This window comes from Parasteatoda tepidariorum, chromosome X2 (genome assembly GCF_043381705.1).
Source record: "Parasteatoda tepidariorum isolate YZ-2023 chromosome X2, CAS_Ptep_4.0, whole genome shotgun sequence".
NCBI classification, from domain to species: domain Eukaryota; kingdom Metazoa; phylum Arthropoda; class Arachnida; order Araneae; family Theridiidae; genus Parasteatoda; species Parasteatoda tepidariorum.
This window is the reverse complement of record NC_092215.1, coordinates 5921381-5949131: the sequence shown is the minus strand read 5'-3', so window position 1 is coordinate 5949131 and position 27751 is coordinate 5921381. Positions and strand designations below refer to the sequence as shown.

The following is a 27751-nucleotide window of genomic DNA, read 5'->3' as shown; positions in this document are numbered from 1 at the left end:
GGTAGATAGATACACTACAGTTCCTTGACTCAATTTTCTTCTTGTACCGCAGTGGTCTGATCGTTAAGACGCGGTTCCCAGCAGATCACCGAAGTCAAGCATCACTGGCTGTGGTCTGTGTGAGGGTGGGTGACCACTTGGATCAGTCTGCGTAGGGACCGAGGGTGTGTGATATAGGTCCTTGATAAACTGTACTACCGTAAAGTGCTCGACTTCGCGTGCAGGTCGTCGGGCTACAGAAGCAGGGGTGTTCATAATATCTCAATGTAATTAATAATAATTTCTGAAACTAAACAGATGGCGCTCTGCGCAGCAATGTGAAATCATATGATTAATTGTAATCAGTTTCCTCCATGCCACTGTATCATTACCATCATCCGTGTTTGTTATTAAATATATTTTTTGTTAAAGGCATTTTGTAATAATTGAACCCCGACGAGATCATCTCACCATATTTAACAAGGGGTGCCATCCTTTTTGCAGAGGATCAAAACTGTGATGGCATGTCTTCGGATCATCCTCAGGGATATTTCCCAGACCGTCGCCAATAGCCCATTGTGCAGCTCTAGTGCGACGTAAATGAACTACAACAACAATTTTCTTTATGCGTCGTACGCTAGCCTCAGAAACCTTCAATCTTCGTGATATTTCGCGATTTGAAAATACTTTACTTCAGCTTTTTTACATAGTGAAAGATCGCCCTTTTTACCCTTGATGAAAATGTTCCAATCGATTATTTATACGCTGCACACAAAATAAATAAATAACTGCGTAGCATAAAACTGCGAAACAAGTACAGCGCATAAAGCTACAGAAACACGTCCGCAACTGACGCACTGAACGCGACTGAAACCGCTTTGTACTCGTTTACGTTCGTGTATCAATTGGTCAATATTGCAATGCAATACTTTAAAAATAAATACAAATAGGAAGAACATAAAAAATATCCAAAATAAAAACCTATTACGAGTTTGTTTAAATAAAAAATAATGCATATAAACTCGTACAAAACATGTAATTATTAAAAAACTACAATGCTACTAATAATTTGATCGAATTATTATAATATACTAATATAAGGCTTGATATAATAAATATTCTATATTTATATAACATATCGTCTAATTACTGTACTTTAGTATATTAATGCTATAGTTTCCATTGCAGTGTTTCTTAAGGTTGCAAAAAGAAAAAAAAAAGTTTATAATCATAAACACAAAAGTATTATAAATGCTGTTTATCAAATAAGCAAAGAGATTATTAACACAATATTCTATTTAATATTATTTTTTGTAAGAGTAACTTAATATAAGTAATCTAATAAAAGAAAGAGAACTACCTGTAAGAAGAAAGATAAGTGTATTTTAACAATAATTTAAATTATCATAAATACAATAATATTATGAATGCTGCTAATCAAATGAGGTATAAGATTTTTTTTAAAAATATTCAGCATTATATTATTATTATTTTCTTTTTCTTTTGAAAGAGTAAATATAGTTAAAGAAAGAGAATTACCTGTAAGAAGAAGAAAAAGAAAGAGACATGTACTGCCCAACATTGTTGAAATGAATGAGATTTGTTTCACTTTGAAAGCGATGCTAGCGACGCTCCATCCTGTGTTGATTTTTATTTCACACTTAGTTTATGAATGCCACTTAAAATATTTATAAGAAAAGCAAAATCGTGAATATTTTTGATTAATAATCATATTTTTAAAAATATCCACGTTATAAGATATTAAGAAACATGAAAAAATATTTCCTTTTATAAAAAATGTTTAAATATGAGCGTTTTCTTTGAAAGTTACTTTACTGAGAACAATTTGAATTAAACTCAACAAAAGTAACTGTATGAAGCTAAGAATAATTTAAAGAAACGCAGTTTTTTGTCTCTATAATAATTACTTCGACTTTGATGTTCTAAGAAAAAATATGTACTGAGTAAAAATCTTTCAACAAAAATTTATTTTTACAAAAATGTATAAAAATGTCCTAGAAGTGCTGAACATGAGTCAAAAAGATATATTGATCTGATCGATATTTTGAATAAACTTTATTTGTTGATTTTTTTTAGTTTTATCCGATTTTCGCCATATTTTAATGGTTCTAGTGGATTTTAGTGTACTTATTTTTTTATTTATTTATCTATTGTGCAGAGAGTTGTTATCAACCATGCCAACCTTCATCCATGAAAAGGTACCCACCATAGATTCGAATTAACATGTCTTATATATTAGTGAATTGGAATTGTATTTTTGTACTGGTAGACACCATGCAGTACTTCTCCACCAGAATAATAGCTGTAATAGAATTCGATGACTGATACCATTAGTTGATTCATTGCTGTTTCGTGAGAGGCTGGGAGAGTTGTATTAAGATCACCATACTTTTGAGTGCTGATCGTGAGAGCTGTATTAAGTTCACGGTCATGGTCGCTCCTGTGTTGCCTTTAGCAGTCGAGTGAATACGTCGTACGTTATGTGTGATCGAGACTGAGTAGCAACAGCGCGATGAGGTGGATGACGTCGCAGTCACAAATAGCAAGTCAACTGTTCAATGTGAACTATCCATCGAAGTAGGCGTGTTCAAATCGAAGTGGGAGTTTCTGTCAAGGTAGGCATGTCCACATCACGTCCTGGTCATCAATGTGGGGAGAGTTGAATTATATTTTTGTTCTGGTGGACACACTAGATTTAAAATTATTTTTTTTTTATTGTGCATTTGGTTTAGTCAGGGATCTCTTTAAATTAGACTTTCTGGATCAAAAATCTACAAAAATTCTATTTGTAAGAAGACTCTGAATCATTCCAAAAACTGTATTTTTACAGAAGATACACTTTGTGCTTGGCAAACTTTAATTTTTCTTAAACTTATTTTTTTTTAAAGTAAATTAATATTTCTTTACAAAATTAATTTTTTGAAACAAGTTAACTAAATTTTTCAAGTGTATTTTAGTTAATAAAATTATTTTGCCCAACAAAAGCTTAACATAGCACTTTAACGTAGTTAACGTAGCACTTTTTCTTATGAAGTTTTTTTTTGCTGAAAAAAAATGCAAAAAGTTAACGTAGCACTTTTTCTTATCAAGTTTTTTTTTGTTGAAAAAAATGCAAAAAGTTAACGTAGCACTTTTTCTTATCAAGTTTTTTTTGTTGAAAAAAAATGCAAAAACTTAACGTAGCACTTTTTCTTATCAAGTTTTTTTTTGTTGAAAAAAAATGCAAAAAGTTTACGTAGCACTTTTTCTTATCAAGTTTTTTTTTGTTGAAAAAAAATGCAAAAAATCAGCATATTTTTTTACTTCATTAATAAGTACAAGGAACTAAAACAGAACATAATACACAAGTTCTAAGCTGAAATTTTAATTTTTTTATGCTTAAAATATATTTAATTTATCATCAGTTTACTATCCCAAATTATCTCGGGCAATTAAAAAAAGTTAAATGTTAATCTTTGTATACGTTCATATCTTCATAATCTGAAAAATCATCTGCATTACTCTCATTTTTTAATTCTTTCTTCGATGTCAATTCATCAACCATCGTATATACAATTGTACAGAACACGTCTGCAGTCCTGCAAATAGCAAAACTCCCAAACAAAACTTGACAATCACAGCAGATTATTTTTTTGTTTTGTTTCCGGGAGAATAAAAATGTGTTAAAACAAAACGTATTGACGAATTCTGTTATGCCCGAGTTTACTCGGGATAACATATATTTGCAATATACACTGAAGAGCCATTACATTATGACCACCCTGCTAATAACATGTAGGATCACCTTTAGCCCTCAAAACTGCTATCAACCGCGGTGACATTGATTCCACAAGGTGCTGATAGGTAGTCTGAGGTATCTGGTACCAAGCGTTCACCAACTGGTCCTACAATTCCCTCACATTTCGAGGGGGTAGCGTGGCAGCACGAATTTGGTTTTCCAAGTAGGACCACAAATGCTCTATTGGATTAAGGTCAGGTGAATTTGGGGGCCAAGGTATGACTTGAAAGTCACTGGAATGTTCCTCAACGATTCGACCCTTATGACATGGTGCATTATCCTGTTGGTAAACACCATCCCCCACAGGAAAAACTGTTGCCATGAATGGGTGAACCTGATCTGAAACTATGTTCAAGTAGCGTCAGGGATTGTTCTATGAGGATTATAGGACATAATGTACCCCATGGCGAGAAACCATGAAAGCCTGGGCGAGCCCATTGTTATAGATGGAGGGTGGTCATATTGTAATGGCTCTTCTGTGTATACTTACCCGAGTTAAATCAGGATAATCAGGGAAGCAGTTAAGTCTCATTGGAAATTAATATTTTGGCGAGAAATAAAAGTTGTAGAAATGAAAGATCACTGAACAGCATGTATATTACAAACTTCTTCTGGAACAACTTAAAAAATGGTAGCAGGAGGGTGCGATTTATTTTGCATGAACAAGATGGTTATAAAACCGTAATATTAATATTTTTATTTGGATCAAAAGTCTTTTATACCTAAAGTGGAAAGAGTATGAATTATCCGCCTTGTAATAGAATATTTACTTTTTGTGTTTTTATAAATGGACCACTTTTTGTTGCCAGGAATTAAATTTATTGAACAGTTTGTTGAATCTAAAGAAAGAATTTCTTGAAATCAATTCAATTAGTAAAACAGCTCTTTATGTTTATATTTCGCTACTTTAGTTTGCAATTTCTTTGAATATCTTATTTTAAAACAAAATGAGAAATTATGGGAGGAAAAGAATCAATGATTTCATTAATTCCAGGTTTGTTTATAGTTCACTACTTTGTGGCGCAATTTCTTTGAATATCTTATTTTAAAACAAATAAGAAATTATGCGGAGGAAAAGAATCAATGATGCCATTAATGCCAGGATTCGAGATCACAAGAATATTGCTTTTATTCTACGGATGATATTAAATTAGCCGTGGTGGATAAGGGATTAAGTGCTCCCAATGAAGTGACCCAAGTTCAAATCCCTGTAATGGCTGATCAAAACAAATTCTGCATTCACCGACCATAGTGCAGACATAAAATATTCTGAAACGCATCATGGAATAGAATCACCTTGTTGTCGGGCTAACCGAGGGAGTATTTCGTGATTTCTCTCTCCATGTAACGCAAATGCGAGTTAGTTTCATTGAAATGTCCTCCACGAGCGATAGTTTGTCCTAATGCTTCACCCAAGACTTCTATTGTCTTCTGGGTTGGATCCAAAATTATAAAGCTACGGAGTTTAATATTCACAAACTCAATATTGGTTAGCTGTTAAATGGTGATTTTAAAACAATGCTCAAGCAGTAAATTTCACAAAGGAAATTCAGATTTAATGGATATATAGGTAAATCAAGCAATAGAGAACATGGTTTACAGGGAACTCCCGGATATAGTGAACGAAATGTTCGCTCCCGTGCCTTGTTATACACATATAATATTAATTTTTGTGGATATAGTGAACCAAAAGAAGAGAGGAAATTGGATATTATGAACTTTTCTGTCTTCGATTGATTTTTTCTTCATTTTTTGGAAATTTTGAAATTTCTACATAAAATACATATACCGATTTTTAAAATCTATTGAGTGAGCATTTTGTTTGTTTGTTTCTTCTATTTCAGTTTCCCATCCCTAAATAAAGGACATCCCTAAAGTTTTTGTACGTAAAACGAAGAATAATAAAAAATAAAAGTTAACACATTTTTTGTTACTACATATTGTTTGTTAATCATTTTTGTATTTATTTTTGTTGGTCATTTGTTTAATTAATGCGTAATAAGCAGTTTGGAAAAATTAGTGAAAATTGTTTGCTGTACGGATATAGTGAACTCCCGGTTATAGCGAACAGAAATTTCGGTCCCTTGAATGTTCACTATAGCGGAGTTTGATTGTATTTACTTTCGAATTTTCGCAACACTTTTGATAATTTGATTTTGCTGAAAAGCTCCTTTATCAGAGTTTTCTACATTATTCTCAAAATTATTAAAACATTTTATATATATTATAAAATTATTATATTATATTGTTAAATTTTATTTTAAAAATTGCCGTTCCATAATACTTTTACTTTTATAATTTATTTGATAGTTCTAATTTTTCCAAAACAGAAAAGACAGCCAACTCATTAATTTCTAATGTCAAGACTCTGACCAGATGATTTTTGTATTTTGTCAAGAAACATAATTTCACGATGTCAAGGTTAATTAATCAAAGAATATTTCTGATCAAGACAGACGCATGCGTCCCAATAAGTAGGTCAGCATCTGATCAATCCACGAAGAAAATACTTTCAGTACAATTCGTGAGATATATCTATCAAAAGTGTGAGTATAATTTCTTTACTTTTTTTTCCCCTTGTCATTTTGACACGAGATTATTTATCGATGTAATTGAAAATAATTTGTTTGGAAGCAAGCTCGTTGTATCATGTACTCAGATATCTATCCCTAAATAAAACCTCTCATAATTTTTTTATTTCTAATAATTCTGGTGAAAACAATGCAAGAATTAAGCATCTTTTCGTTGAAATTACAAGAACAACTAGAAAAAATCAAGATCTAGATAAAATTGAGAATTCTATAAAAGCAATAAAAGATTTTCCCTTATACGTAGAGATGCAAAGAAATAAAAATTCTAGAAATGTCTATCTTCAAATTATAATAATTTAGTATAAATTATCTTAATTTTGAATTTTCAAAATTTTTATGACTACAATGTAAGATTTTCTTTTATATTTTAGAGACAGAGCTATGAATTCGTAGCCGAAGAAAATTTTGCGGGAGTCGAAATGAAATGGGTCGAATTGTTTGAGTTATTCAATTTTAAAATATCGCATACAGTCCCTGGCGAATTATTAGACACACTATAAGATTCTATGTAAAATCTTAGTATCAGATGATACTATGCAGCTTTATTGTTATTACGTGACTGAAACTGGTTTTTGCACTTGTCTATGTTCGTATATTAATTGACTAAATTAGACGATATATAACATAAATTAGACGATATCTTATATAAATAGAGAATATTTATGATATCAGGTATTATATTAGTATATCATAATAATTTGACCAAATTATTAGGAACACTGTAGTTTTTTTTAAATAATTACATGTTTTGTACGAGTTTACATGCAATACTTTTATATTTAAACATACACGTAATTGGTTTTTTATTATGAGATTTTTTATTCTTCCTATTTGTATTTATTTTTAACGTATTGTATTACAATCATATATGGCAGTACTTTTACTTTCGTTACTTGTACCGCCGGTACAAGTAAAAAGTACGTACTTTTACTTGTACTTCGTTACTTTTAAAATTTAGTACTTTTACTTGTACTTTCGTTACTTTTTTAGGGAAAAAGTACAAGTATTTGTAACGGAAATACGGAATGAAATCGTTACTTTTTTCTAAAACTCGGTAAGCACGGTAAGCTTTTTTTTTAAAAAAAAAAAAATTATTTAAAAAAAATACTTAAGTTTTTTTACTTATAAAATAAATGTGCAATATATATGCATTCACAGCTAACTTCGTGTTTAAATACCTTCTGTTTCAACTTATACTGCACATTCAATTATTTTTTACTAGCTCAAAGATCACAAAGCTATCTGAAACCCCGTGTTTGCTTTGTTTATGTTTGTGCTTTTAAAACGCGTTTCTAAAGAGTAAAACAATTTTAAATCAATGGTAATTTAAATAAATAAAAATAATAAACTAAAAATTAAAATCAATAGATAAAATTTCTTTTTCGTGCAAATCCATAAAAAGTTTGATATTAAAATTATATTTGATTTTAAAATTATATTATACGATTATATTATAAAATTATATTATAATATTCTTCCGAATTTAAAAATAAATTAATATCCATAACTTTCAAAATTAAAAATAATTAAATAAATAACAACAATTTTGCAAAAACATTAAAGAACATAAGAATATTATTCAATAAAATTTTAGGTTACTTTGAATTTTCGATTTCCTAGAAATGTACTTTTAAATCGTTACTTTTTTTGTTTAGTACTTGTACTTTTACTTGTACTTTTTACTCGTTACTTTTTAAAATAAGAACTTTTTACTTTTTACTCGTTACTTTTTTTAAAAATACTTGTACTTTTACTCGTTACTTTTTAAAAGTAACGTTGCCATATATGATTACAATGTTAACCAATTAATACACGAACGTAAACAAGTGCAAGCCGGTTTCAGTCGCGTAAAAGCAATAAAGTTGTATAGTATCACCTGATAATTAAAAATTTACAGAGCATCTTTAGTGCGTCTAATAATTTGACTAGTGACTTTAAACTTAAATTTTGATTTCCTGAAAACTATTGGACTGATTTCGTCTCAATTTTTTTTCATGGATAATAGCATACCTTATAATGATTTAAAAATTTGTATACAATTCACCATTTTTCGATTATTATTAAATACTTTAATAAAATGTGACGAGAAAAATGATCAAAAATTAATTTTTGCATGGTCTGGACAAATAGATTTTATAATTGTGTGCAAGACGTTTTCGATTCACTTCTTGAGATCTAGATTCTGGGGTATTCAAACCTCCCTCCCGCTTTTAGTATATTTTCCAGATCACGATATTTCCCTCCCTATTTTTTGAGGTCAAAAATTCAAAACTTTTGGGAGAAAAAAGTTAACTCAGGATAACGTGACTTAAATTATAGTATCATTTTATATAACATGCGAAATTTTACTATTTTCACATATTTCAAACGTCTGGAAATGTTGCAAACATAACAAAACGGGAGAATGGCGCTAAATTAATTTATCTTGTAATTAAAATTTAATTAAAATTTTATTATCAAAATATAAATTAAAAATTTTATAATCAGAATTTTATAAACAAAATATTAAACTCTTTTAATGAGCTCGGGCTCGATAATAAGCTATCTATCGTTATCATTTGACAATTTCCAAACGTAACTGAAGTTAGCGTTTTCGGAAGAAAAAACAATTCATGAATTGTGTAAAAACACGAGAGCTTGGTAATAATAGATTCAGATACATTCTTCGAAGTTTGTATAAAAGCTTGATTCAGTGTTAACTTGAAATACAATATAATACAATTCATACAATTTTCCTCATTTCAATATTCCTTTGTTTGGCCTCAAGATAAGGCCAAGTAAAGGAAGAAAGAAAGTGTGATGAAAATCAGAACAAAAATCGAATTATGAACTTTGGAGATTTTACAAGTTTGAATGAATTTCCATTATTTATGAGTAATTTTTTACTTATGAGGAGCAAAAGTTTTCAATAGATTTTGAGGCATTTTTTATGCTGAAAGATTGCTTTCACTGTGAGGTACCTTTTTTTATGGGGTTTTTACACCTTAATATGTTGTAGAGTCCCGTCTAATCTGGAAATGTTTTTATTTGCGCAGTAAAAAATTCCTTAAAATTGCTTCAGAAATTTCTGGGAGTCAATATATTTTATCATAAAATTTGATACCATAATTTTAACCGTAATATTTACTGAATTACGGTGATTCAGTAAATATTACTGTGAAAATTTCGGATTATTGGATATTTTTTGTTCTGTAAAATTTTATAGTAAAAAGTATTGTCACTTTGAGGGCCAGTACTTTTTTACCGCAATTTTTTCGAAGTTTTGTTTACTTTTTTGTAATTTTTAATTTCATTTTTTTTACATTGTGCTACACCGATTACGCTATACAAGTTTATTCTAATACACTGCCATGGAAAAAAATATTTTTTAATTAATGTTAAAGTTAATAATGATAAAAAAGTTTGAATTTTAATGTATCCTTAAGTAAGTTAATAATAAGTAAGAAAGTAAGTTAAGTGTATCCTTTAAGCTACTAATAAGAAAGTTTATCCCTTTAAGCTACTATTTTTTAAATCTAAAATGCAAAATTTTTTTTGTATAGTTCGTAAGAAATGTAAAGATAAAAATGTGATCTTTTTTTAGCTTTATTAGTCAGAAAATTTTTAACCGATTTCGTTCAATTTTTAAAGCATATAAAATTCAATGAAACAGTCAAACTTTGTATTCTTTTCAATCAACAATTTTTTTGATCATTTAAAAAAAACACTACAAATAACTGCTAAATTTTGCATAAAATCATTTTGGGGTTTTTTAAAATGGATTCTGTGAATTTTCGATTTTCCAATTAGTTCCATAGATATGCATAATTAGTTAGCAAAAAACCTAAGGAATCAAAAGAAGGATATCAATGAGAGCAATTCAATTATCACGAGTTAAAATAATTGCTACTCAACTATTTAATTAAAATCAGCTGTAGATTAGATAAATACGGTGATCTTTTTATTCTGGAGACAGCGCGAAATGCGTGTTTAAAAAATGAACACAGCTAAATAGCTATATCCATATTCTTAAACTTGCATTTCGAGCCGAGTCTTTATCTTGAACATGCTTTTTGAGCTGTGTCCATTTTCGTGGACAAGCATTTGTCCATTTTTTAAAAAATCATTTCGAGCAGTATAATAAAAAGCTCGCCGACAGTATAAAAATTGATATTGGATTAACGAGTTACGTATATGGTATTACAATCTGTGTGCCAATGTTGATAGTATTTTTGTGCTCTTTGATGTTTATTGTATTTTTCTGTTTTATAATGTTGATTGTAATTTGACGTGATCAGTAAAATCAGTATATTAGTTTAAGAATGAATTGAAAGTTTATCTTAGAGCTCGATTTATTCAAAAAAAGTCTTTTACTATGATGCATAAAATTATTTTAAATTAATTGGAATAAATAAAAAAATAAAAATTTTACATTCTTAAAATCTGAAACTAAATATGTGGAATAATATGTGAATAAATATGTGGAATAATATGTGAATAAATATGTGGAATACATAGGAAACTATTAAGCCAAATGTTACTTAGTTTCGTATAAAATCATGAGATATATTAAAATACGTAATAATATAATAAAGTAATAAAAAAATAATAAATAAAAGTAATTCTAATTCGGGAAAAACTTTAGCTCATTCCCGCAGCGACACGGCGACATTGTCGCAGAACGTTCCAGAGTTCTTGTAGAATGATTTTTCATTTTAAAAGTGAAAAAAAAAAATTATTTTATTTTCTGCAGAAATTTACACGTAATATTTGAATCATGCATTTAGATAATAACTTTTTGACGCTCTCAATTTAAGCCGATAGTATCGTAAATCAATGTAATGTTTCGATTGTATTTTTTGGCTGTTATTGATATTGATTTTCAGATGACTTTTAAATATCCCGACATGCGTCAAACAATATGGAAAATTCAAATCGTGCATTTGAGTATTTACTTTTTAAGGCAATAATTCTCTCGAATTTTTGTCAGTTATTGCTACTGATTTCTCCATAGTTTTTAAATCCGATATTTTTTATACGATATTATTTATTACACCAACCTTCATGAAACGAAACTCGCATTTGTGGAGTCAGATTCACGCGATTTCATCGTCGATCTTTTTTTCGGCAATTTTCTTCGGATTTCATGATTCATTATTTTTTTCTATCGTGATGATTATTTACAAAATGAGAGGAAAAAGAAATGGAAGAATTTCACCCATAATATTAGAATAAAGAATTATTACACTTTCAATTAAAACATTTTTTAAATTTTTTTTGTTATAAACACAGCGGTTTTGTTATTTTAAATAAGTAACATATATGTTTCTAATTAAAAGCATCTTGCAGAAAGATATTAGTGCTAGAGAGTTTTGTCGCAGATAACTCGAAAAAATTCGGCCACAGGGCTCATAACTAGTTTAGCACCAGTACACTAACTTCATTTCACTAATAACTTCATTTCAATAAAAATCTTCACTCAACTCAACTTTCAAAAAATAAATAAATAAAAATCTTAAGTATTCTTTAAAAATAGAAGTAACATGTTTAAAAAGTGATATGTGTGATAAAAGTGAAGTGATGATAGTGCATTTATAAAGCATGATGTGAATAAGTAATATCAAGTATTCATAATTCATTCTTATGCATTTTTTACTGAATTAAAATTCTTATCAAAAACAGATGAAGATTCAATAATTCGTTTCATTAAACCACATTAGGGCATTATTTATTCTATATGTTTCTGTAATGGCATATATTTTGAAATCTTTAACACTTGGATTTAATTATGATTCATTTAAGCGGAACATTAGATGCGGAATTAATTGATCTTAAACTTTGTTGAATTTTAAAATTTTGCGTATAATGTATTAAGCAGTTATGAGCCAAAAACTAAAAAAGTGTCAAAAATTGATCAGTTTTTTGAAGATTCAATAATGCGTTTCATTAAACCACATTAGGGCATTATTTATTCTATATGTTTCTGTAATGGCATATATTTTGAAATCTATAACACTTGGATTTAATTTTGATTCATTTAAGTGGAACATTAGATGCGGAATTAATTGATCTTAAACTTTGTTGAATTTTAAAATTTTGCGTATAATGTATTAAGCAGTTATGAGCCAAAAACTAAAAAAGTGTCAAAAATTGATCAGTTTTTTTGGCTTTCTCGCTTCAGAAGCTGTCGCAAACTATTTTTGTTTGGGATGCCTAAAGTGAAACGAAATCATTTCTAGGAATTAGTTCGCATTTTTTCGATCGCATTCGACAGGAATATTGTGGTCAGGGCACAGATTTTCGGGAAATTCCTTTGGAGAAAAGATCTTGATAAAAAACGACTAGAAAAATTTTTTATAGAATTTTTTGACCAAATCTATGATTAGGGGGCCAGTTTGAAATTTTGACTCAATTTTCGAAAATAGCGTAACTACAAAAGGCTTGTGATAAAAGGCCATGTTTGTTTATGATTTTAACAGAAGCTTGAAATCCCAATCTTCCTTAATCCATATCGAAAGTTATTACAATTTTAATTTCTTTTTCGAGAATTTTTTTGCACTATTTTTGCTTTACGTTACATTTTGATTTGTTGTGCTAAAACTATTAGACATAAAAGCTTTAAACTATAAAGATTCGGGTTGAATTAATTTGGCAAAAATCCCTTTTTTTGCTTTTTTACTGACCAAAACAAAACATACCTTCTTGATTTTTTTATATTGAAAAATATGGCGTTGAATATTATTAAAAAAAAATTTGGCCAAAAAACTTTGTTTTTGTGCCATTAGAAAATCTTGAATTATTTCGACTGAAAACTTTTTATTGTTAAGATATAAAGCAAAAAACATCCTTTTGCCCTTTCTTACGTCGAAAAGTATGATATTTAACATTATGAGAAAAAATTGACGTATTGAAAGTTGTTTCTTTCCAGTAAAAAGTTCTTGAAACTTAAAATTCTTGAAAATAAAATTCCCAAAAAATTACTCGAATAAAACTTTTGTTAAAAAAAAATTATACACACATTTTCAATATTTTAATAACTTAATTAAATAGTGCTGGCTTTTTTCCTAATGACCTCAAAATGAAGGCTCACAAACAAGTAAGAAATAAACATTTTTATCATCAGAGATCTGCAACTACTAAATTTTCTTAAATAGAGTAAAATTTCAAATTGGCCCCTCTAGTCGAAGTTATTATACAAAACTAGGTTGTTCTAAAAAAATAGGTAGTTTTTTCATCAAAACTTTTCTACAACAAAATTTTCATTAAAATCTGTAACATGACGTCAACGAGATATCTTTTTTTTTTATTCGGTTGATTTCACTTTGAATGAGCTCTTCATTTCGCCTTTCTTCCCTCTCTCTGTACGCGCACACACACACACGCACGCGCACACGCACACGCACACACACACACACACTATAACAAAAAAATCGACGCACCAAGAAGGAGTTGTCCGATTGAAACGAAAATTGGTGAATAGGAAGACAATGTACAGAATAGTAAATGATTAAAATTTCAGAACAATTGAATAATTTATTGCAGAGNCTTTCTCACACTTTATTATTCACATTCTGTTTTTTAATTCAATCTTGGTTTCAAGTTATGGATAGTTAAGACGTAACATATTACGGGACTATTTTGCAAGATTTTCCCGAATTTTTATTCGGGAGCACTTCAATTTTGTGTCACTTCGTTTTCTGATTCTAGTGGTTAAGTAAAGTTTAGTTTGCTCTTTTTAACTCCTGTGCCCGTCTGCCTCACTCACCTAGCCTCTCTCTCTCTGTATATATATATATATATATGCAAGTTCAAAATGAAGACATAGCAAAGGAAAATTATAGACATATGAAAAAAAAGGGGGGGAATAATAAGTAAAAAAATAACAAACAACTGTTTATANTCTGGCAGGCCAAGGAAGAGTTTGACAAGCTTGCAGGCAGTTCATAGCAAATAAAAGATATAATCTTTTCATCAGCCTACACGATTATATCCGCAAAAAAGAGTGCTTTCCGATATTGTATCAGTATAGCTAAAGCAAATTAATACAATAGTGTGAGGAGCACTCAAAAAATTTTTTTACAAAAAATAAATACTTTTAGAAAATAAATATTTATTTAAGAAAAAATCGAAAAGAGAAACAATTTATTTATTTTCTAAAATTATTTATGGTCAACTTTTCAAATTATCCGGTATAATATTACCTTGCGCACATCCATTTCGGGCCCATCCTTGGTATAACTAACAAATCAATGCACAGCATAACAAATCCCTTCAGCAATGCAGTAAGAACGACACTTTAAATTCCTCTAGCTACACTCAATTTACGTTTTTGTTTTCATATTTTGTAATCTGGCAATCTTGTTGCGAAAATATTTTTAAATCATTCTTGAAAAATTTCCCGTTCCTGTAAGTACATCTGATTTCGCTACTCGCTTTATAGTTTTTATTTAGTTTTATGGTATTTTTTCTTTTTATTCTATTTTATTTTCTGTTTTTACGTGTTATTTTTACTTATTGTGTTCTATTTTATTTGCTGTAATTTTTGTAAAAAAATTTTTTTTTGAGTGCTCTTCACACTATTGTATTAATATATTTTGCTTTGGCTATATTGATACAATATCAGAAAACACTCTTTTTTGCGGATATAATCGTGTGGGCTGATGAAAAGATTATATCTCTTATTTTCTGATTTTTTTTAAAAAATTTCATCCTTTTTTTTTAATCAGTTGTTTGCCATTTTTTTCATTATTATTTCCCCCCCCCTTTTTAATGCGTCTATAATTTTCCTTTGTTTTATCTTCGTTTTGAACTTATCTAATGAGTTCTGTTTACTTGCAGCTTGTGCGCAATAAATGAAACCTATTGTTTCTCTTAACTTTCCTCGTGTTTTCTTGTATTTATTTATTTTGTTGTATATATATATATACTTTCTAGTCAATACAAAACAAATAATAAAATTGTTGTTTTAGGATTTGATGGGAAAGTACTCTATTGAGAATCTATTGAAGTTTTCAGATCGTGGAGCTTCTAGTTTAGCCACATCATTGTTAGATGAAATAGTCAGCAGAGATGAAGTGGATGAAATCAAACCATTATATAAATGGGCAAATTATAAAAAAGGAGGACAACTTATTGAACGATATTTGTTGGAAGGTGTTAAAGAATTAGAAAGTATCGTTCTTAATGAACTCAAAAAATTCATGTATTGCGAAGGGGAAGGAAAAGACAAGGTAACAATATTTCTAGATTTCTAATTTTGGCGTAATTTGGCGTACTTTATTTTTTGCTTACAATCGAGCAGAGAAATTAAAAGTTAAACTTTGCCTCGCAAGATGTTGAATATTTCACCGAAACAAGTAAATAAACTGTTCTAAAAAGACATGTATGTTTTTTGTTGTGTAATAAGGATAATTATGAGTAATAAAGATAATTATGTTCTCATAAGATAATTTACATAAATCAGTATTGAATAATTTTATAATATTAAATTTCTATCCGATTTTTTTCGCATTCATATTAATATTCTCTCTGTTCTGTTTAATTTTATTTTAAGAAATATTGTATGTATGCATTCTAAATGAATGGTTCTGCTATATATAGTATCGTAATAAATAACTTACTGATGCTTGTGTCTATCATGCACTACTTTACAATGATTGAAGAAAAAATTTCAGTTTTTGTCAATTTTTTAAATTTTTCAAGAAATACTTAAAGGATTATTTTATAACCTTATAAATGTTTAGGTCATGCAACTTTTCACATTTATCAATAAAGTTTAAAGCTTTGAGGGACCGGTAATAAATTACGAACGATAAAAAGTGTTTCCGAACACCCTATGTCAGAAAATAAAGCAATGGAAACGCAACTTACATCGATCACTTTGAATACTATATGCAATAATTTCATTAAATTTCGTAAACCTAGCTAAACCTTTTCTTAACCTTGAGATTCGAATATTTTTATAAAAAAAAATTTTTTTGTCTTACGTTTTTTGCGATAACTTTAAAAATATTCAATGACATTAAACAAAATTTTTGACGAAATTTTTATAACTAAATCATAATTTTAAAATGTGAAAAAATTCGTCAAAAAGTATGCAATATCTGATCATTTAAAGTAATTCTTTCATATTGTGCATGCGAGGAAAACATAATTTTGCTGCGAATCGTATTTAGTAACTAAAAAAAATCCAATTTGAATATCTTGAAAATTTAAAAAATTTAAACCATTTTTCTAAGCTTTTCTTATGTTTTGAATAAAAGCTCTGAATGGTAAGGGGTTACCCACAAAATTCATTTTGTATCGAAAGACAAAATTTAATAGTATATAAAAAATATCCTACAATAATCGTATTTACACCAAAATGTGCTGGTATAAAAAAAGAAACATGATTTTTTATGAGAGATGATCTCTCATAATGCCGGTGTGATTTTTAATAAATCTAATTGTTTAATAATCATTTGTGGAAAATCCTTCCTAAATAAGGAATCCTTAAAAGCTTTCCTTAAAAAAGTTCAAACTCTACTTAGGGCTGGGATAGTCTGGTTGTTAGGACCATGTTCAAGAGTTCGTAGGTTTGATCCCCGCCGGCGGAAGACACCCCGTGTAGTAAATAGTAACTGGTGCACGTTAAATCTGTCGAGTCTCAAAGTCCTCCATGTCCCCATAACAAATCAATACCTATGGGAATACTGCTCCAGGAGTTTCCTTGTCTTCTAGAATGGTTCAAAATTACATGGCTACGGAGTTTAACATTAGTAGTCGTAAACCCAAACATTGGGTCGGCTGTTCAACGACAGATATTAAAAAAAATCTACTTAGAAAATTGCTAGAAACCGCTAAAAAGTTAAAATACAGCCAAACAGAGTCCACCAACAGTTTATTTTTGAAAATTAAATAAAAAAGAATATTTAAAATTTTCCCAAAAATAAATTACGCCAAATTACGTTCAAATTACGCTAAAATTGCCACAAAGAATTCATAAATGGAGTAAAGGCATCTGAGCTTGATGTAAATTTTATCCATTGTTGGCGTAAGATTCATGTTTAAAGTATGTATGAAAGCTCGATTCGTTATTGATTTGAAATAACACAATGAGACATAATTATTTTACTATCAATTATTTACATAATAATTTAGTAGTAATTTAATAATAATTTTTTTAAATAAATATTTTTTGATTAAAATTACTGAATTACTTTAAGTAACAATCATGAAATTTTGTAATTTATGGTATTTTGTAAAATTGTTCTCAATCTTTTCATTTGAAATAGCTTAATATAATGTTTCAGCTGGATGGTAAAATATGCTGGAAGCTTGATGAACGAGGCTTGTTGGGAGAATCATTGCTTCATGTTTTAGTTATATGCAATACGGATGTTCATACAGATATTGCATTGTACTTACTTGATCATTATCCAGTATTGTCACAAGATATTGTTGAAGGAGAAGAATATTATGGTAATATAAGCTTTATCGTCTCATAAGAAATTATTATTGAACATTATTATTTTTATTGAACAGATTTTTAAATAAATCTTTTCAAGATAAAATCTCTCACACGCAGGAGTAAAATTTTGCTGTCTAGAAAACCGAAGTTATTAGAATACACTTACATGTTAACCTTTTATTTACTTCTTTAATGAAACAAATAATTGAAAATACCTCATTACGATTACGTGTGAAAATCATGTACATCTTTAGAAATGATTTGAAAAAGATGGGTAAATAACAATTTATTTTATTGCTATTTTACCATATTTAAGCAAAACAGTCAAATAAGAAAATGGTAAACCAACCAGTGAAGGAACATTTCATATATATTGATTAAAAATAAGATTTTGAAAGTTTTTCTTTAGATTGATTGGTAACAATAGCTTACTGCCAAACAATAGGAAGTCATCTAACAATGTATTAGATTACCTGGCCACATAGTGTTCTCCGGAAAAATGTTTGAATTTGTTATTATCTGAGCAACACCTTGTTTCTTTGATAAAATTGTAAGATCAGTGTTTGTAGTTATCCGTTTAAAGTGCAATTAATTGTATATAATAAGACTTTTTTTCTCATTGTGAAAAATAGAATTCAAAATATAGTTATTGAAGTTACGTTTTATTTATTTTAAGCATCATAGCATAAGCAAGTATTGAGATAAGGGGGTGTTTATTTATTGGATTACCAAATGGTGAAAAACCAGTAAAGGAACAAGTGTTCCTTTACTGGGTTTTTTGCAAGTTAATGAAAATAAAAGAAAAACTTTAATTTTCTTGTACCTTTAGTGATGTCATGCATCAAAAGTATGTCAAAAATACAAAAAACAACTTCTTACCAGTGAGGGAACAGGCATGTTCATTTACTGGGCATAGATTTTCCAGTGAATAAACAGTATGTGTAATCTAATCAGAAAATGAATACAATTTACAAAAGCAAAAAAGAGACAAAGAAGTAAATTAACAATTAAAATATTAAATCAAAATGGAAAAGCTCCTAAAGCAGATAAAACCAAATTTACTTTATTTTAATTTAGATATTCAAACAAACATTAAAGCAGGAAAAAATAATAAAATAGAATATATGTGTGTCTGTAAGACAGCATTTCTTCAGGGGACACACTGTCCCCTGAAGAGTTTTATTTTTATTTATTACTTAAGTTTTATTTATTATTTAAATTTCATTTATTATTTAAGTCTTATTTATTATTTACTACGTTATTATTATTTACTACATTGTTCAAGATTTTCAAACAGGTGTCAGCACTTAATATTTTCTTACTGATTCTGCAATTTATATTTTATTTTATGCTATTTTGATTTGGTTAATCTAACTGTAGCTGTTACTATATTTATGATTTCAAGTAGGCGTTTCGTTTTTAAGTCTTACTTTGTGTTTGCTGGTTCATTATTTTTCAGTGCTTTTCAATTTTGGTAATAATTTCCTTATTTGTCTATCTATTATGGGGCCTCGGGGCACTGTCAGTTTTGGTTTTTCCACTGACAACAGAAAGGTTCCTGCGTGTTTCTAGACAGTGTGTCCCCTGAAGAAGTGCTGTCTTACAAACACACATATATTCTATTTTATTTTTTTTCCCTGCTTTAATGTTTGTTTGAATATCTAAATTAAAACAGTATGTGTTAATATGTTGACACTTTAATTTCCAATGCATGATTACAAAATTTTTTTAACATTTTCCAAGCATTTGTATGTTATAATTTCAGGAATAGTCTTATTTTTAGATATTTGTATGGCATATAAATTCATAAAGAGCTTTAAAAAATAACCAAACTTAAGTGCTTCTTTACTGGGAAATTTTGTGTTCATTCACTGGTAAGAACTGTTCCTTCATTTGGTCTCCTTACTACTTGTTATTTGAACCTCCAAAGCTTTAAAACAATATTATGTAAGTTCTCCACAATTCTTTTTACATAATTTGCAATTAGTAACGAATATGTTGACACTGTCATTTAACTAAAATTACGAATTTCAAAATTATTATGATTTTTTAAAAGGCAAGTGAAGCTTAAGTGTTTCCCTCACTGGTTAGTTAACCCTATTCCTGCTGTTAACAGTGAATAAAATTGTTTATTGACTGTTTCCTTGCAATACAGGTTAACAGTCAGGATTTTATTCGCGTCAACTAGTCAGCACAGCGAATGAGAATCAACTGCCTCGAAAGCTAGAAGTTAAACGATGAGATAAGGATTACTAATTCATATTTTTATTTTACATCATCAGATACAACAAGGGATGCCTAATAATCTTATAAGTGTGTGATGAATGAAGCCTCTTGGTTCCTTTCAGCTGATGGGTATATACATACCCAGGAAAGTATCGTGCGAACAAGGATCGGGCAAAAGTCCGACAGCCCTGGGGAAATTTTTGGTCGTCTGATAAACAATAAAAATATTTACTATACAATCCTTTACTGTAAAAAAAAATGTGTTAGAACACAAAAATAACTAACTGTAAGTCAATTAGTTTACTAGTTGGACTTCTTTAAGTTAATGGGTCGGATCTTAAATTTATAGTTTTCTAAACTATAACCATTTTAATCTATTTTGATTTCTGTTATTTTTAGCACATTTGGTATCTTATCAAAAAATTGTATAAAATCTATATTTTTTTTAATATTTTTTATTTGTTAATGAAATAATTATCGAATTTTAACAATATACAAATTTCATTTCGTAAAAATATTTCATAGAAGTTATTATAATTTAAAAAAAGAGCCCTATAATCCTGGGGGAAATTTCAAATCAAAACAAACTGTGTTCTGAAGAAAAATTAGGTTCTGAGAATTTTCTGCAGCCGAGAGAGGTTGAATGGGGATTTGAATCCCAGCGCTGACGTCACATTTTTCTATCCATTCCTTCAATACAGGAGCTTCTAGTGTTCTTCACTCCTCCATTCCCAGATAGCAAAATAAGGTTTATTTTCACTCAGTTAAAACCTTTTAATGTAAACTTAAAAAGGTTGTATATACGGTTTACGTGTAAACCTTCTAACCTTAAAACGAGATCTGTGACCATCTGTCTATTCTACGCACATTACCCTAATCCAAAACCTTGGAAAACAACCTTCGATATAAAATCCTTAAATCGAAGTTGTCTTAAGGTTTTCAAGCGCAATAAGAAACCGTGAAAAAAGCTAGTCTTAAGGTGAAAATAATCTTAAATCTAGACAATTATAAGGTTTCTTTCTTGTATGTTCAGCTAAAATCCACCTTGTCATGAAATTTTAATGGACAATGCAATTTGATCCAATCACTAGTGTGACGTCAGCTAAAGCATCATGATGGACCTAAGTGACCATTTTACGTAGGTGACAATACTTTTTAGAAAAGGTTTTAAAAATAATTTTTAACCCTTTTAGAATGAAAGGTTTGAAACTGCAACATTTTTGCTTTATTTAAAAGAAGGTTTTTAGCGCAAACATTTTCGTGACAATGAATGGAAGATTTTGACTCAAGGTTGCCGTAAGGTTACATGCTTTCTGGGATTGGTAACCCTGGGCTGATGGAACTCTCATTGACGTATAGATGGCAGCACCACAGAGCTACTCAACATAAAAAAAAGTAGGGGAGAGTGGGGTCAATTGTAACATTTTTTACTTAACTATTTTTAACTAACAAAAAATCCAATNAGGTTTTAAAAATAATTTTTAACCCTTTTAGAATGAAAGGTTTGAAACTGCAATATTTTTGCTTTATTTAAAAAAAGGTTTTTAGCGCAAACAGTTTCGTGACAATGATGGAAGATTTTGACTCAAGGTTGCCGTAACGTTACATGCTTTCTGGGATTGGTAACCCTGTGATGTTGGAATACGAAACTCTCATTGACGTATAGATGGCAGCGCCACAGAGCTACTCAACACAAAAAAAGTATAGAATTTCTCATGAGAGATGCCACCATTAGGTAACTAATTAAGGCACATTCCACTGATTGTTTGACAAAATATAACTCAACCTAATTTCAATGTCCATTACCTAAACGAAAAGCCTAACCCAACCTTACTCTAATGTTTATTTTTCATTTATATGGTTTTGTAGCTACGCTAGTTGTAAGTGGTTACAAAATCGTATAGTTTTGTATTCGTGGTTTTTTAGCCATACCAGTTGTAATTCGATTCAAACCAATACACGTAAAGAATGTTCCTAACCGCAAACTACACGGTTAATTAGATTGTATGATTTTTGCAAAAATAATTATATACTAATTTGTTTTTCATTAGGAGCAACTGCAGTTCATTTTGCAATAGCGTATGAAAACTCCAAGTTAATGAAAAGATTGGTTGAGATTGGTGGAAATATTCACGAGAGAGCCAGAGGAAAATTTTTTTTGCCAATAGATCAACAATGGCCTATACCTAGAGCTAAAACTAATTTTGAAGGTATCAATTGCCTTTTTTTAATTTGTAAAATCTGATTCAATTAATATTTATTGTTTTGGATACTCTAACTACACTGTGAAAAATTTTAGTGTATGTCACCATTAAAAATGGTGGCAACTACTTTACACTAAATTGGTGTAGTGAAACACCACAGAAAACTCTTGATTCTTGGTGTTTCCAAGAACCAAGGATAGTTCCTGAAATACCATGAATGTTTTTTTACATGGTGTAAAGTAGCTGCCACCATTTTAGTACTCCGCAACACAAACACACTAATAATTATCCTTATTATACAATTAAAAATGTAATTGCATTTTGTAACGGGAGCTTTTGTTTCTTCAGCAGTGGTAAAACAACAGCAAACTCAGACAATTTCGTATTTGATTTTAAACAATTTACTGACGATATCCAAAGTTCCTTAAAATGAGCGTGAGTTAGTTTGTCCGAATATTTGATTTAGGAGATCCTTTGTCTTCTGGGTTGGGTTTAAAATGACACGGCTAAGGAGTTGAACAGTGATAGTAGTAAACGAAAAAATGGGCTTGCTGCTCGATTACGGTTACAAAAAAAAATTCACTTCTCTAACCTCCCATATTTTAAAGAAGGAGGAATTCGGCTGGGAAAAAAATTGAGTTTTTTTCTGAAATATATACTGTAACTTTAACTTGATTGCCTACTCTAATCAGAATAATGGAACAAGATTGCTTTTAATATGAGATCAAAAGTATTGCCGTTTTTTATTTTTTGCGTAAAATAAAAAGCGAACCTTAGTATTTTACTGATATAATGATTAGATTTTCACGTACTTGAGTTGTTCTTATTGGTTCGAGGGGTTAACATTAAACATACAAATTAATTGGCACAGACAATATTTTAAGTTTCGAAATCAGGTATAAAAACGCACTTTCTTCGATTAAAGATAAATTTTATCAACGATTTTGGGCCCTTAAATATAAAAGGGGGTTCCGCAATTTGGAAAATAAGATCCGAATACTTTAAGTCTTAGAGCAATTGAAAGTGTGGACCCCTTAATGTTAATTTCACTTTCTGCGCATTTCTAGGTCTTAAAGAGTTATATTTTCACATTTTTATTTCACAAAAACTGTCCAACCAATTCTATTCAATTTTGGCCCTTAAAATTACGTAAATTAAGTTGATGTAAAAGTATTTATCCGCATTATTTCAAAGATTTTTTGTCCATTGGTGAATTAAATGATAAAAATAATAAATGATCATAAAAACTAATTTTTTTGCGTTAACTTATCTATCTATTAACAAATTTTGTAATTGTGTGCATTTTTATTATCTTTATTAATTTCAGAGACACGACGAAATGCGCTAAAAATGAAATTAATAGTAAGAGGTCTTCACTTTCAACCACTGTCTTGACTAAACTATTGGAACTACAGTCTCTGGTCAAATTATTAGACACGCTATAAGATTCTATGTAAAATCTTAATTATCAGGTGATACTATGTGACTGAAACCGGTTTGCACTTGTTTACGTTAGTGCATCAATTGGTTAAATTGGACGATGTGTAATATAAATTTGACTATAGGATAAAGTAGACGATATTACTCCTAAACTAAGTGGCGCGACAGCCCATAGAGGGCCAGGGCCTACTGTGCCCATCTCAGTTTTCTTTACCTTGGGCTCTGGGGTGCTGGAGCAGATGTGCAGGTCAGGTGGTCAGCCGAACGTGGAACCCCTAGTGTTTAGTTCCCAAGCATACTTGGTACTCATTTATAGACCCACTGAAGGGATGAAAGGCTGAGTCAACCTTGCCCGGCCCGAGGATCAAACCCAAGACCTGTGGCACGGGAGTGCGAAGTGCTACCACTCAGCCACCGGGCGTCAAATTAGACGATACAGTATTATAAAATTATAGAATATTTATTATATCAAGCATTATATTAGTATATTATACTAATTAGATCAAATTATTAGACGCACTGTAGTTTTTTAATAATTACATGATTTGCACGAGTTTATATGCAATACTTTTATATTTAAACAAACATTTAATGGGTTTTTATTCAGGAATTTTCTTTTATATACTTCCTATTTGTATTTATTTTTAACGTATTGCATTACAATGTAAACCAATTGATACAGGAGCGTAAAGAAATGCAAACCGGTTTCATCCAAGTGAAAACAATACAGCGGTATAGAATCACCTGATAATTATAATTTTACGTAAAATTTTATAGTGCGTCTAATAATAATATCAAAATATCATGTGACCAACTAATTAGCATGTTTAAGGTTAGGCTATTAAGATACAGCTCTAGTATGGGAAAATCCACTCATTAGATTAAAAGTTCACTTTTTTTATTTTGAACTGGGGAATACATGGAATGAAAATTATAATTATTTTTATGTTAAGCATGGAAATTATTTTCAGGTTTAAGTTATTTTGGAGAATATCCACTTGCTTGGGCAGCTTGCTGTGATGATGAATCCAGCTATAACTTACTAGTGAAGCATGGAGCTGATCCAAACTTACAGGACACATATGGCAATAACATATTGCATGTTCTAGTAATTCGTGATAAACTAGTAAGTAATATCTTTGCTTATAGGGAGATGGAAAAATAACACAATAATTTTAATGATTATAAAAAACACAACTAAATAGTACATTGTTAGAAATTTCGAAGAAAAAATGGTTAAATAGCAATTTATTGAATGGTTATTTTCCCATATTTAATCAAAACAGCCAAATAACCGTAAATAAAATGGTAATCAAACTGTTAAATTAGTGAAAAACTGTTTCTTAACTGCTTTCACCTTATACAGTTAAACAACCAGAACTTTATCGCACTAACTAAAACCCCCTACTTAGTTCTTTGCAACTGCGTACATATCATAGCCGAGCGGACTTGCCTTTCAATTTCATGACCGATAGAACTGGAGTTCAAGTGCTGACACCACACTATTTCCTCCATTCCCTTCAACGCCTGAAGAATTTCCAGTGTCCGGCACTCTCCAATGCCTATTACCTTACGAAAAGCCGAACTCCTATGTCTAGTTATAAAAAAAAAAAATTACGTTTTTGAAAAATGCTAGTTTCAAATGGTTAAAAAACCATAAAGGAAAAAAATGTTCTTTATCGTAAAATTTACGGTTAATCGGATGGACAAACAGCTGCGAGATATTTTACCACAATTTTAGAATGAAAATTTTAACAGTGTACTTTACAAAAAGGCCATTACTATGGATGGTTGACCATGTAAAGTTAAGCGCAGGTGGCGCTAGAGGTTAAAATTCGTCGACTTCCGGGTTACAACTTCCGACTGATTTTCATGCCTAAACTTGAAGAAAAAAAACGCACTCTCCAATATTATTATACTTGTAGTGATCTAACACTTTTTTTTTAAATCTAACTTTCAACGAAACAAGCAACTAATAAATTTAGAAGACTTGTTATGCTACCCAAAAAATAACAAAGGGTGCTATTTTACACTCTTATAGCTAATTAATGGATAACTTTCAAAACATGGCTAACCTTCCACTTTATTTATGCTGTGATATTTATTTGTTTTATGCTCATGGCCTGTTAGAATGTATAAAGAACTCAGAAAACTCTTAGGAATGGTAAAATTTCGATAAATTTAAACCACAATAATAAAACTTCCTAGAACATTAAGCTTGTTCACACATAGCCTCGTAAGCGTAACCAAAGCGGAGGGATAAACCGGAAATCTTCTAAATTCCTTCCGGATTTAGGAAGTTATTGCTTACATTCAGTTAACTATCCATATTTCGAAGTGACTGTAGAAATCCCTTCAGGTCGAGCGGAAGAAATCACTTCCCCGCATGCTCCGAGTTATATTTACTAAAAAGTAGAGTGCACAAAAAGAAAAAAAAAGCGGACCACTCACTATAACTTTTGATCTAATGATCGAATCTTCCCGTTCTGTGACTCAATTTAAATTGTTCGAAGATGTGACCTCAGATATGCTAATTAATTAGTGAGGAGAATATTTTAATGTAGAAAATAATGTGCAAAAACATACCTTCTCTGATTAAACATATCTTTTTTTACCCAAAAATATAGGGGGTAGCCGCAATCTGAGAAATATGTTCCCAATAGTTTGGTGAAGAAAGCGACCCAAATTCTGGACCCGTTAATGTTATTTTTATTTTTTGCGTATTTCATCACACCCCGAGAACTTTTTAAGCGAATTGAAACTTTTTCGCATACAACTATAAAATTCCTTTATCCAAAGATAATTCCATGCAAAAATTAACCTTTAACAAATGTTTATCACTTTTTATTATTTTATTTGATAAAATTTTGAATCGAAGAAATTTTGAATTGTAAGTTACATAATTTTTTCCCATCATTTTAAAGAAAGTCACTTTACATGGTGAAATAGAAAATTTTAGTGAATAGTTCTTAAGAAATTGAATTTTTAAAGTACGATTTTTTTCTTTTGCGTCTTTTTACGACGTTCAGAACATTCAGAATACAACAGTATAATTTCAGAAACTTCATAGTAATAGAAAATGCAACTATTAGCAATGTTTAAGTGGGTACCATTGAAGTTTATCATTATAAAAATACGTTACATTAAACCCACATTTTCATTAAAGTACAATAGGGCACAATTTATTATACGCCTAGTTATTGACCTTCCATAATAGTTGGATTTAATTACGAAAATTCAAATGAAAGCAAGAACGTATTGACTTTCATGGCTCAGCGATTGTAAATGAACGACACGTGCGACGTCAGTTCGTAAATAATCACGTGACTCCCCGTTTCAAGTGAAAAGGAAAGTAAGCGTTTTTAGCTTAAAAATAACTTAATAAATAGCATTCTTTGAAATGTACTAAAATGTTTTCTGGCAGTTTTAAGGGATTCTGAATGCATTAAAAAAATTGACTGTAATTGTCCATTGTAGAGTACGGCAACCTCCCTTAACTCCCTAACCTGTTGTCAGTACTCTTTTAATTCAGACTCTCTACGTATACGTATCTATAAGAGATGTGATAAGAGAGTACCGTTTTGAGATCACATCCATGTGATCTTGGGCCACTAGAGTCAGAAAGGCCCTTTTTCATCTTGGACCGTGAAGGGATAATCATGCGATCACGGTCATGAAGGGGTTAATGTAGAGCTGTCACAAAATTTCTTCAATTTCCCCCAATCCAAGTGTTTTTAAGAGGTCTCTAAATAAAAAGGAATCCACTCGAGTCAGGTGAATGAGTTGGTAATTCTTATTGTTGTTGTTTCTAATGCCACTTGCCACTTTAGCAAGCCTGCTTGGAGAAACCGAGCAAATTTAAGGAAGAGGGTGCGTTTTTTGTTTCTCAGTGGCGCCATCTACTGCCAAGAATTCGTCTTCACCCAGACACACGTCACACCCGTTTATAGGGCGGACCCATTCATTCATGCAGAGATCGTAATTTTTGACCTCGATCAGAGAACGATCGATCTCCAATCCTGTACAGAGGTATTGATTTATTATGGGAATATGGAGGACTTTGCAACTCGAACTCTCGGACATG

General features: G+C 30.1%; 1 protein-coding gene across 1 annotated transcript in view; it reads left to right on the top strand.

Annotated features, from left to right (window-relative positions):
• Nucleotides 1-27751, top strand: part of LOC107439761 (transient receptor potential cation channel subfamily V iav) — an 82307-nt gene that overhangs the window by 11009 nt on the left and 43547 nt on the right. Inside the window, exons 2-5 of the mRNA XM_071188312.1 lie at nt 15318-15578; nt 17640-17808; nt 22075-22233; nt 24639-24793. Of these exons, the coding sequence (XP_071044413.1) occupies nt 15318-15578; nt 17640-17808; nt 22075-22233; nt 24639-24793 (744 nt within the window). The remainder of the gene's footprint in view (nt 1-15317; nt 15579-17639; nt 17809-22074; nt 22234-24638; nt 24794-27751) is intronic.